This window comes from Saimiri boliviensis, chromosome 6 (assembly GCF_048565385.1).
Source record: "Saimiri boliviensis isolate mSaiBol1 chromosome 6, mSaiBol1.pri, whole genome shotgun sequence".
Classification (NCBI taxonomy): domain Eukaryota; kingdom Metazoa; phylum Chordata; class Mammalia; order Primates; family Cebidae; genus Saimiri; species Saimiri boliviensis.
This window is the reverse complement of record NC_133454.1, coordinates 23,654,105-23,666,636: the sequence shown is the minus strand read 5'-3', so window position 1 is coordinate 23,666,636 and position 12,532 is coordinate 23,654,105. Positions and strand designations below refer to the sequence as shown.

The following is a 12,532-nucleotide window of genomic DNA, read 5'->3' as shown; positions in this document are numbered from 1 at the left end:
TATTTTTAAAAATATTCTTGGAAGATATTCCAAATATCTGAAACACAAATAGTTTAGAGAAATAACCCAGGGTTTAGCTGGGAGTGGTGGTAGCCACCTGTAATCCCTGCTACTTTGGAGGTTGGGGCAGGATGATCTCTTGAGCCCAGGAGTTCCAAGACTAGCCTGGGCAACACAGAGAGACCCTATCTTCAAAAAAAAAGAAAGAAATAAATAACCTAGGGTTTCTCATTTTCAAAGTACTTTTCTGTCCTAGTTGATCTGAGATTAACTTGCCTTTAAACTAACTAGCATTCATTACAAGCCAGAAAGCTCAAACTGGGTAGTAAAAAAACCAAAACCTTTAGGTTCTAGAGGCTGAATCCATTTTTTTTTTTTTTTTTTTGAGATGGAGTTTCGCCCTTGTTACCCAGGCTGGAGTGCAATGGCGCGATCTCGGCTCACTGCAACCTCCGCCTCCTGGGCTCAGGCAATTCTCCTGCCTCAGCCTCCTGAGTAGCTGCGATTACAGGCACGTGCCACCATGCCCAGATAATTTTTTGCACTTTTAGTAGAGACGGGGTTTCACCATGTTGACCAGGATGGTCTTGATCTCTCGACCTCATGATCCACCCGCCTCAGCCTCCCAAAGTGCTGGGATTACAGGCTTGAGCCACCGCACCTGGCTGAATCCATTTTTAAGGTTCACCTTTGCACAAGGTAAAGTGAGTGGATCATGGGACAAGCTGATTGCCTTAAGGCAAGCTAAATTTGGAGGGGGAGACTATGAGTCAGAGAACATAAGTTGAAGTAGGAAATGAAGGTAAAATCAGGAGACAATGTTTAGATTTCCTCAATCATACTAGTGTATAAATGAGTATCAAGTCCCACAGATGAATCCTCTGAAAATTCTCTCCAGCACCTCCATCTTATTATTACAATGCTAGCCCTAATTTAAGTCTTACAGACTCATAGGTTTGCTACTCCAACAGTCCCAACTCTCATTCATTCAACTTACTGTTGCATTTTTTTTTTCTGAAATAAAGATATACTTACATATGTCTCCTTTGATGAATGCCCCCTTTCTATAGAGAATAAGTCAAATTCTACAGGCAGGAAAGCTATTTGCAATTTGGCCTTACTCAGCTTTTACAAAAATCTATCTCCTACCATTCATCTACTATCACTTTTACACTTTACCTTTGCTCATTCATGTTTGTGCTCTTTGTCTGAAATATGTTGATATTGATATAACCTCATTTTATCTTCCAAGGTCTCCCGTGATAACCCCAAATCCTTTGAGAACTAAAATGCTCCTCCACCATGTTCTTGTATTGCTTTTAATATACCTCCACTTTTCTATTATATTATTGGTTCATATGTCTGCATTATATTATGGGTTCCTATGTCTGTATTCTCTAACAGAAGGTGAGTTCCATGTAAACAAGAGCTTTCTCTTTGATCTTTCCTCTTCAGATTGGTACACAGTAGGTGAAAATGAATGTTCAGAAATAGATTAATTAAAGAAGGTGCAAATAAACATATTGATTCTGAATCCCCTTTTAAAGATTAGGCTCAAGTTCAGTCTTAAGAACTTCATCTAAGAAGCCGTCTCCAATTGCTTCAGACCACCATTGCAATGGTGTATTGAAAAGGGGGACATCTCTTACAGGTATAGTAGGACAAAATTCAGCAGTTAATACTCTTTATTTCACCAGTGTTAACTCTGTTCACTCAAGGAGATGACAGGGCAAAGTAAATTATAGACCAGTTCTTACAGTTTTCTTGTATTTTCTACAATATTTAGTTAGGTGCATACCCTTCACAATACTTGGGCCAATATTTATTCAGAGAAGGTTCTGACAAATATCATTTATTTATTTATTTATTTATTTATTTATTTATTTAGAGACAGTGTCTCACACTTGGGCCAATATTTACTCAGAGAAGGTTCTGACAAATACTTATTTATTTAGAGGCAGAATCTCACTCTTGCCCAGGCTGCAGTGTAGGGGCATGATCGTGGCTTACTGCAACGAATCTCCTGCCTCAGCCTCCAAGGAGCTGGTACTATAGGCATGTGCCACCACGTCGAGCTAATTTTTGTATTTTTAGTAGGAATAGGGTTTCAGCATGTTGGCCAAGCTGGTCTTGAACTCCTGACCTCAGGTGATCCGCCCGCCTCGGCCCCCCAAAGTGCTGGGATTACAGCAGTGAGCCACCATGCCCAGCTAGTTCCAATACTTTAGATTGAAAGCTGGTGAACATTTCCTATAAAAGGAAAGATAATAAGCATACAAGCTAAGCAGGTCACAAGGTCTCTGTTGCAACTACTCAATGCTGCTGTCGTAGGGCAAAAGCAGCCACAGAGAATATATAAACACATTCCCAAGCAAACCATTAACAAATATATCACATATGACATAACAAATATGTCATATTCCCAAGCAAAACATTAACAAATATGTCAAAATACCTTCGTTCAGCACGCTCTTTCTTCTTTAAGGCAACATCCAAATCCTGCAACTGTTCCTCTAATTTCTCACAGAGCAGTTTCTGAAGAAGCGAAATAGGTAAGGGTCATTTTAAACAACTTTTAGCAATCTTTTATTACATACATGTTAACTTCATGGGTAATGTATTCTGAGCGCTGGTAAGGGAACATACACTAAATGAACAATGTAGCTTTTCTTGTGTTGAATTAAATAAAGAGGTACCTCAGCATCCACTGAACAGAAGATGAGCATAGTGCTTTTGAAATAAAGCACATGTTAAAGAAACATACAGCTTTGCCAAAAGAAACGCATTCTGTGCCTATCCTACTGGCAATAGTCAATGTTTAAAATAGCATTTGGTTCGACATATGCATGTAACAGTGATTATAATTTTTAAAAAAGATCCCGAGACATTTTTAAGGGAGAAGGCTATATGTATGATAAAACAATGAGGCCAATAACTATTTTTTTGAAAAAGAGAAAGGGCTGGTTTGAGTACAGTGGTATTTACAACTAATTAATTTTTTTTTGTTCTTTCTCCACTGCCACTGCTTCACTTGACTATCCTTTAAAAAAAAAAAAAAAAAAGGAGAGACTGGAAAAAAAACACAAACAATGCTATATGGTTATTGGGTCAAAACAGACCTGAAAAATGTAATTGATAAAGCTGTGCTAAGCCACAGAAGTCCATTTCACTGAAAAATGCATAAAGTTTATCATTTTATTTTATTTTATTTTTTGAGAGAGAGTCTCACTCTGTCACCCAGGCTGGAGTGCAGTGGCACAATCTTGGCTCACTGCAACATTTGTCTACCAGGTTCAAGCGATTCTTGTGCCTCAGCCTCCTAAGTAGTGGGGATTACAGGCGTGTGCCACCACGCCTGTCCAATTTTTGTACTTTTAGTAGAGATGAGGTTTCATCATGTTGGCCAGGCTGGTCTTGTATTCTTGGCCTCAAACAATCTGCCTGCCTTGGCTTCCCAAAGTGCTGGGATTATAGGCATGAGTCACCACATCTGGCTAAGCCTTCATCATTTTAGAAAAACAATTATTACTAGTTTTAAATTTTTTAGAGATAGGGTCTTGCTATGCTGCCCAGGCTGGTCTCTAACTCACAGCCCCAAGTGATCCTCCTGCCTCAGCCTCCAAGGAGCTAGGACTACAAGTGGGTGCCACCATGCCTGGCTTAATCCATCTCTTTCTCTTCTTTTTGAGACAGAGTCTTGCTCTGTTGCCAGGCTGGAGTGCAGTGGCATGATCTCAGCTTACTGCAATCTACCTCTCAGGTTCAGGCGATTCTCCTGCCTCAGTCTACAGAAATGTGCCACCACACCCAGCTAATTTTTGTATTTTTGGTAGAGATGGGGTTTCCCCATGTTGGCTTAGACAGTCTTGATGTCTTGACTTTGTGATCTGCCTGCCACGGCCTCCCAGAGTGCTGGGATTACAGGTGCCACTGCACAGGGCCTAATCCATCTTTTTCTTTTTTTTTCTGAGATGGAGTCTTGAACTGTTGCCCAGGCTGGAGTGCAGTGGGATGATCTTGGCTCACTGCAACTGCTTACTCCTAGGTTCAAGAGATTCTCCTGCCTCAGCCTCCCGAATAGCTGGGATTACAGGTGCCCACAACCATGCCTGGCAATTTTTTTTATTTTTGTTTTTGTATTCTTAGTAAAGATGAGGTTTCACTGTGTTGGGGAGTCTACATTCAAATGCCTGACATCATGATCCACCTGTTGTGGCCTCCCAAAGTGCTGGGATTACAGGCATGAGCCACCGTGCCCAGCCATTTTTTTGGCAAATGAAAGTAAGTTTGTGAGAGAAAAGTACCCAATGAGCACAGTAGCACAAAAATAGCCTGATTCTTCAGCTTTAAAAAGAAAATTGCCTGAATTAAGATAGAAGAGAAAGAGAATCTATGTTTCTCCTAACCCTGGTAACACCATCTGTAAAACTACTGAAAAAAAGGAAGTAGGTATAAACCAAAAAAGAGGATGAAACGAAGTGATACATGGGAAGAAACTTATATCCTCCTTTCTACATATCTACACTTGGTACTTTTTGTGCTTAAATTGAATTTGAGAAAAAAAATCATCCATAATTTTACAAAACTTAAGAGGGCTTCTGAAAATTGCTTTGGAAAAAAGAAACAAAAAAGGAAAACTTAAAAGCTATTAATAAAAGGTAGAAATTCAAACAGAGGGTAAATAATATTTACACATTGCTCTGAAGATTAAAAATATTCATTCAGTAGCTATTAAACAGTTATAATTAATTTGAACATAAACTCAAAGACTAGAAAAACAGAAGTGGGCTAGATCATACATGTTGGCAAGGGGGGCAGAACCATTCTCCATCCGGGATGATCATCAGAGGAGGGCGAAGGCAGGCAGTGTGGTATCCACTATCGCAAGAGTCACACAGAAGAATCTGAAATAAATCACACTGACGTCAACCTAACTATGACTAAAATTCAATTACTCTTAGGTTAGAGACATTTCAATATTTCTTAGTACTATACTTCAAAGCACTCTATTTGCATAAAGGTAATAAATAAAAAAGCTCTGATAATTAGGGAATCTGACATGATAATATTTATTTATTTATTTATTTATTTATAAGACAGAATCTCACTCTGTTGCCCAGGCTGGAGTGCAATGGCATGATCTTGGCTTACTGCAACCTCTGTCTCCCGAGTTCAAGCGATTCTCCTACCTCAGTCTCCTGAGTAGCTGGAACTACAGGCGCCTGCCACCATGCCCGGCTCATTTTTGTATTTTTAGTAGAGATGGGGTTTCATCATGTTGGCCAGGATGGTCTCGATCTCCTGATCCACCCCTCTTGGCCTCCCAAAGTTCTAAAATTACAGGCATGAGACACTGTGCCTGACCCATGCCAATTTTTAAAGAAACCTAAAAAAAGGTTAAGCTACAAAATTTAGTTAAAAATAACAAGTCCTTTCTGACCTAGAGTTAGAATCCTTTTTCATTCAGTGTATAGGCACAAAGGCTATGACAACATATTCTTTATAACAAACTTTTAAAGCTCAAGTATGAAAGACTACCCTACCACACACAGAATTCTTTTTTTTTTTGAGGCGGAGTTTCGCTCGTTACCCAGGTTGGAGTTACCTCGGCTCACCGCAACCTCTGCCTCCCGGGTTCAGGCAATTCTCCTGCCTCAGCCTCCTGAGTAGCTGGGACTACAGGCATGCACCACCATGCCCAGCTAATTTTTTGTATTTTTAGTAGAGACAGGGTTTCACCATATTGACCAGGATGGTCTCGATCTTTTGACCTCGTGATCCACCTGCCTCGGCCTCCCAAAGTGCTGGGATTACAGGTGTGAGCCACCGCGCCCGGCCTCATAATTCTTTTTTTTTTTTTCTGGTGCACTGTTCCTGGAAGTACTGCAATACCAGGTCGATGCGTGGAGTGGATGGAGCAAGCTCCTATTCCATCTCCCTGCTCCAAAAATCCATTTAATATATTGTCCTCGGATAGAGGACGTATCAGATATTAAACTGATAAGAACAGATACTACACTTGATCTTAGCCAAAAGGCCGAGAAGCGATTTTTTTTTAAGTTTATTTTTATTTATTTATTTATTTAAAGATGGGGTTTCACCATATTGGTCAGGCTGGTCTCGTACTCCCGGCCTCAGGTGATCCACCCACCTCGGCCTCCCAAAGTGTTGGGATTACAGGCGTGAGCCACTGTGCCAGGCTGCAGAATTCTTAAAACACAAAAAAATTTCCATTTTAAATAGCATTTCAATTACTTGCCTGTAAGAAACACTCATGGTTCTTTTTATGATGTAAATTCAAATAAGGAAGAGACTGAGGTATAGAAAAGGCATACAACTACATTCAGAACCATCATCATGTAATACAAAGGTTATTAACATCAATTAGTCTTATAGTTGTTTTAACAGTATTTGAGTTAAATAAGAGAACCAAGGTCTAAAACTTAACATAGTATACTCATTAATGTTTTACTTAAAACTTTTTATTTTTAAATAATTTTAGATTTACAGAAGAGTCGCAAAGATGGTACAAAGTTCTCATATACCCTTCACCCAATTTTTAACACTGTTATATAACCATGGTACATTGATCAAAACTAAGAAATTAACATCAATACTATAAACAATAGGCTATTGAGATTTCACAAGTTTTTCCACAAATGTCCTTTTGCTGATTCTGAATCTTGGATATCCCATTGCATTCAGTTATGTCTTGTTAGTATCCCCCACTATGTAATCATTTCTTGGTCTGTCTTTGTTTTGACCGACAGTTTGAAGAGTACTATACTAGTCAGATATTTTTGGCAGACTGCCCTGAAATTTGAGTTTGTCTGATGCTTTCTCATGACTAAACTGGGGTTCTGGGTTTTGGAGAAGAATCCTACAGAGGGGAAGTGCCCTGCTCACTGCATCATATCAGGGGATATGTGTTATCAATATGACTTACCACTGCTGGTATTAACTTTGGTCACTTGGTTAAAGTAGTATCTGTTGGTTTTATCCACTGTTAAGGTCACTACTTGTCACCTTCCATACTCTATTCTCATGATAAGTGCAGCCTACACTCAAGGGTAGGGGAATTAAGTTTTCTACAAGTATGAGTATAAAATAATTTATGGATATAAATTAAAATCACTATAGTAGTTAATAAATTAATAAATACCTTGAGGGGGAGATACACTGAAGCTATGCCAAAATCTTCTCTCTCCCCTTAAAGTTATGCTCACTAGTGTTAGCGTCCACTATGGATTTTGCTTGCAACGATTATTACTGTGGTATTCTGATGGTGATTTTCTATCTCCCATATGCCTTCTATATAAGTTATTAGGAATTACTCTGTAAGAAAAATAAGTCCCTTCTTCCCCACATTTGTTTATTTAATTATTTATATCAATATGAACTAATGAATATTTATTTTTTTCTTTGGGTTACAATCCAAAGCTATCATTATTTAATTTGTTGTTGGAACTGTTCCAGTCATGGACACAATGGAAGCTCTTTCAAGTCCTTAGGACTTGCCTTAAGTACTTCCTTACTTTCTGGCACTATAGTAAGCTTCGGGAATGTCTTGTATTTTCCCGGCTCAAGCCTTAGAACCAACCATTTCTTCAAGAAGCCCTAGCTGCTTTACTGGATAATGGTACTTAGAAACCAAGGTCTGGATGCTCTAGAAGCTCATTGCTAATGGCAACTACTTTTAATCTTTCTTAGAGAACAGTTAAGATGTATACATATGTATATGTAGACACATATATCTTCCTGTGCCTCTATTAAAATACACATGGAGTTTATACTATTATCTCCAGTTCTAATCTAACATCATAGGGTTCATCATGGCTCCATTATCTATGTTTTATTTATTTGCTCAACCTAGTATAGAAAGTTTCTTCAGTCCTAACCCATATCAGGGGGTGGGAGGAAGCACACCATTACAATGCATCACCACTTACTCCAATACCCAGGATTCGGTACTTAGTTACCTTAGTATTATACTTCAGGTATACAGTTGATTAACATGGTTTCTATAAAACGTAACCTGACTTTCAAATAACAAAATTACAGGTAAACTTTTAGAATTTATTTCTAAAGTGAAGATTGTTTCTACTCTACAGTAAATGTAAAGTGCCACTAAATAAATACTACCATGTAAGATTTCCAAACCTCAGGTAATGATCCATTTATTTAGACTAAAACATCTGGAAAATCTCTTAGAGTTCTATATTCATTTATACATTTATTGCTTTTCTGCTATTAAAGATCAATTAAGACGAAGACTATGCCTTTCTAGCTCAGCATCATATTCTTACAACTTAACATATAATAGCTGCTTGATATTTTGACTTGAGGATTATCCTTAAGCACTCGGCATAAGAAATCCACATTTGGGATCTTCAGTTTCCAGTGTCATTCACAATATAATTTCTGCTCACTCCATTTTATTTCTCATTTCTTTTTTTTTTTTTTCTTAGATGGAGTCTCGCTCTGTTGCCCAGGCTGGAGTGCAGTGGTGCAATCTGAGCTCATTGCAACCTCCACCTCCTGGGTTCAAGCGATTCTCCTGCTCCAGCCTCCCAAGTAGCTGGGACTACAGGCATGCCACCAGACCCAACTAATTTTTGTATTTTTAGTAGAGACAGGGTTTCACCATATTGGCCAGGCTGGTCTCAAACTCCTGACCTCGTGATCTGCCTGCTTCAGCCTCCCAAAGTGTTGGGATTACAGTATGAGCCATGGCGCCCTGCCTTTATTTCTCACTTCTTCACATCAGTTCATTACAGCAGCTATTGTTGCCTTAGGTAAAATGTACTCTTTTAGTTTAAAGGGACACTAGAAAATGGTAAGGAGAGAACACAGTGTTGCTTTTTGTCTTGATTTAGAAGGCAGAAAAGATTACTATCTCAAATGTCCTCTTGGCCTTTCTCTGTATAAAAATATTGACTTCACTTTCATAGCCTTGATGATCGTAAAATGCTTAGAGGGATCTTCTCAGCATAATTTCAACATCAATTCTTCTTAGAGCTCAAGTCATTCTCTGGTTCTTTCACATGAGCCCTTAAAAACTACTGGATTATGAGAAACTTCACTGATATTACATTTAGTTTCCAGATATGAAACTAAATGTAAGAAAGAGAAGTGTAAGTAAACCAGAATTAACTTTAACCCAGCACATAATATGTATCAGAAACTGTGCTAGGCAACTTTACATGAGCTGTTAAAAACACCCCTTAGAAGTATGTGGTGTGAGTCCCATCTTATAATAAAGAAATCAAAAAATAGAGAAGATAGCTCCAGATAAGTCATATCCTGATAAGTAGGATCTGAATTCATGCTGTCTGGCCCTATGCTTTTCCTATTGCATCATAATGCTTTCCAGGAAAAAAGAGCCTGGAGAACCACTTGTTATGAATTTTCCAAACTTTAGAGAATCTCAAATGTTTCTGGTCCACATGACTCTACTGAGGTAGAAACATCTTTCTTTATATTTTCTTCTACTTAATAGCTGGAGCCTTCCTTTAAAGTAAAATCTATTCAAAAAAACAGCACAGGTACATGCATTAGGTATAACAAGACTATTTCCTCAACAGACTCACTTACAAACCACAAATGATAGACAAATATTATAGATTAGAAAATCATTCTCCTGATTCAGGCAACTTTAGAAGGACTTAATTCCTGGGGAAGAAAGCTCCATATAAATGTAGTATTATTCTTCTTGGAATATATCTGGTCTATAATTTATTCTCTTAAAAATGAAAAAAAAAATTTTTTTGGGAGGCCAAGGCAGGTGGATCGAGACCATCCTGGTCAACATGGTGAAACCCCGTCTCTACTAAAAAAAAAAATACAAAAAAATTAGCTGGGCATGGTGGCGCGAGCCTGTAATCCCAGCTACTCAGGAGGCTGAGGCAGGAGAATTGCCTGAACCCAGGAGGTGGAGGTTGCGGTGAGCCGAGATCACGCCATTGCACTCCAGCCTGGGTAACAAGAGCGAAACTCCGTCTCAAAAAAAAAAAAAAAAAAGGATTAAAAAAAATTTTTTAAGTTAAAAAAATTTTAGTGGGTATATAGTAGGTGTATATATTTATAGAGTACCTGTGATGTTTTAATAGAGGCATATAATGTGAAATAATCACATAGGGGTAACTAGGGTATCCATCACCTCAAGTATTTACCATCTGTTTTAGAAACATTCCAATGCCGCTCTTTTGCCATTAAACAATTTAAATCCCGGCCGGGCGCAGTGGCTCAAGCCTGTAATCCCAGCACTTTGGGAGGCCGAGGCGGGTGGATCACAAGGTCAAGAGATCGAGACCATCCCGGTCAACATGGTGAAACCCCGTCTCTACTAAAAATACTAAAAATTAGCTGGGTATGGTGGCGCGTGCCTGTAGTCCCAGCTACTCAGGAGGCTGAGGCAGGAGAATTGCTTGAACCCAGGAGACGGAGGTTGCGGTGAGCTGGAGATCGCGCCATTGCACTCCAGCCTGGGTAACAAGAGCAAAACTCCGTCTCAAAAAAAAAAAAAAAAAATTTAAATCCCTACTACGTTACAATTTGACTTATATGTTTTTACATGAAGGCAGTAAGGCCTTCATGCCTAATTTACTTAAGGCTGGCACTTCAAATATGTCATTATAAAGTTACTTATGCTGCCCTGGCTGCATTTTGAACTCCTGGGTCAAATCCTCCTACCTCCTACCTCAGCCACCAGAGTAGCTAGAACTACTCCCTGGCATGTGCCCACCATGCCAGGCAGAAATACCATTATAAAGGAATTTAAAAGGAAAGAAGAAAAAACCTAAAAAGAACACACTAAAAATACTTGAATACATTCATCAACTTGTGAGAAGAGATTGAGGCGTATTGTTTTTATGTAGAGGAAATATTAATATATAAGCCAGGTAGAATGAAAGCAAGATCTTGATCATTGGCCTTCCTAGAATTAGATTATATGAGAAACAGAAATAGAAATTACTCTGTAGCATACAAGCTATCATTAAGAAATTCAGATCATGATAAAACCCCGAAGAGTTAGGCTGCTCCGGGCAACCTCAGCGTGTCTATAATACAAGTATTGTTCATTTACATCAGGTACATACTAGCTCAGGATGATTTGGAAGGCCACATTTTTTGCACGGTTCATCATCATCTGCTAGGATGGCTTCTTCACTTTCCTTTTCTTCTTCCTCTTCTGAAGCTGCAGATGATTTTTCACTGTCGGATCCTTCACTTTCATCATTGCTTGAATATTTCCATCTGCCACGTGTCCGAGAACCAGTCCATCGAACTTTGCCTTTGGGTTTTACCTTGTATAAAATAAAAAATTGGAATAATTTGATATAATGTCTTTTAAAAATTTCCTTATTACATGTCCATTGTATAATATTCAGCCAATATACCAAAAAAAGGGGAGAAAATTATTAAAGTCTCATCACCAGACACAGCTATGATAAAATTTTGGTGTATACTTCGACTACTTTTTCTACATTTTTGGTTTTTTTTCCTCCTTAAAATTGAATCATAATAAACATTCTGTCTTATATTTTTCCTAGTCATATTCTCCTAATAGTACCATAAATGCCATTACATAACCATATTGATCTAATCCTCTACTAGACATTTAGGTAGTTGTTTCCCATGTTTTTCACTTTCGTCAACAATGTACTGTATCTTTATAATTATTTTTACACACATCTCTGTGGTTAGGATAAATTCCTTGAAGAGGACTCTGGGTCAAAGGTCATGTACATTTTAAATACTTAATGAGAGAATGATGACAATATTCTCACAAATTGTCATGTAAAAATTTTAAATCCTGTATTCGAGATGAATTTTAAAATTTTAAAAGGACCAGAACTGCATATAAAAATCCTGACAAACAAACAAACATATATATATATTCAGAGAACAAGTTTACAATGTGATTAACAGCTTTTTATTGCTTAGTTTTATACTGTTTTAACTTGTATTTTAGCTTATTCCTACACTATAGTTCTCCAGCAAAGAACAAAATAATTCTAACAACAAAAGAGAAAACTTAAAAAAAATAAAAATTCAATATTTCAGAGAACAAAGGATCACTTACAATGAAGAATGATCTGGTTGTTTAAATAAATTAAAAAGAAAAGTAGTACTTTTGATGACAAATTCCCATAGACTAGGAAAAAACTTGTAAAATATTTTGCTTAAAATAAGAGGGTCATAAAAAAGGGAATTCTGATGAGTAATATCCACACCAATGAGTAAAATGGGTAATCTAGGCACTGTCAGACACTGGTAATAAGATGCTATATTCATGGAACCTTTTGGGAGGGCAATGTGGAAGTAGCTATCAAAGCTTAAAATATGCATGTCCCTTGACCCAGCAATTCCAATTCTAGGAGTCTATTCTAAAGAAATACTCACTCATGTCCAAAAGGATCTTCAATGCAGCATTGCCTGTAATAGTGAAAAATTGGAAACAACCTAAATGTCAATCAATAAGTGAGTGGTTAAATAAACTGAGGTATATCCATACTATGGAGTACTGTGT

At 37.9% G+C, this 12,532-nt stretch overlaps 1 protein-coding gene and 1 non-coding gene across 3 annotated transcripts in view; both read right to left on the bottom strand.

Annotated features, from left to right (window-relative positions):
• The window catches only part of RSF1 (remodeling and spacing factor 1), a 161,036-nt gene that overhangs the window by 32,717 nt on the left and 115,787 nt on the right, over window positions 1–12,532 (bottom strand). For both annotated transcript variants that reach the window (XM_003935038.4, XM_074400407.1), the window contains 3 exons: window positions 11,100–11,306; window positions 4,800–4,904; window positions 2,456–2,535 (listed from right to left, as the gene is read on the bottom strand). In XM_003935038.4, coding sequence (XP_003935087.1) covers window positions 2,456–2,535; window positions 4,800–4,904; window positions 11,100–11,306 — 392 coding nt within the window. The remainder of the gene's footprint in view (window positions 1–2,455; window positions 2,536–4,799; window positions 4,905–11,099; window positions 11,307–12,532) is intronic.
• On the bottom strand, window positions 5,859–6,049 carry LOC120361017 (U2 spliceosomal RNA). The gene has a single exon (XR_005577380.1). It is a non-coding gene; the product is annotated as a U2 spliceosomal RNA (small nuclear RNA).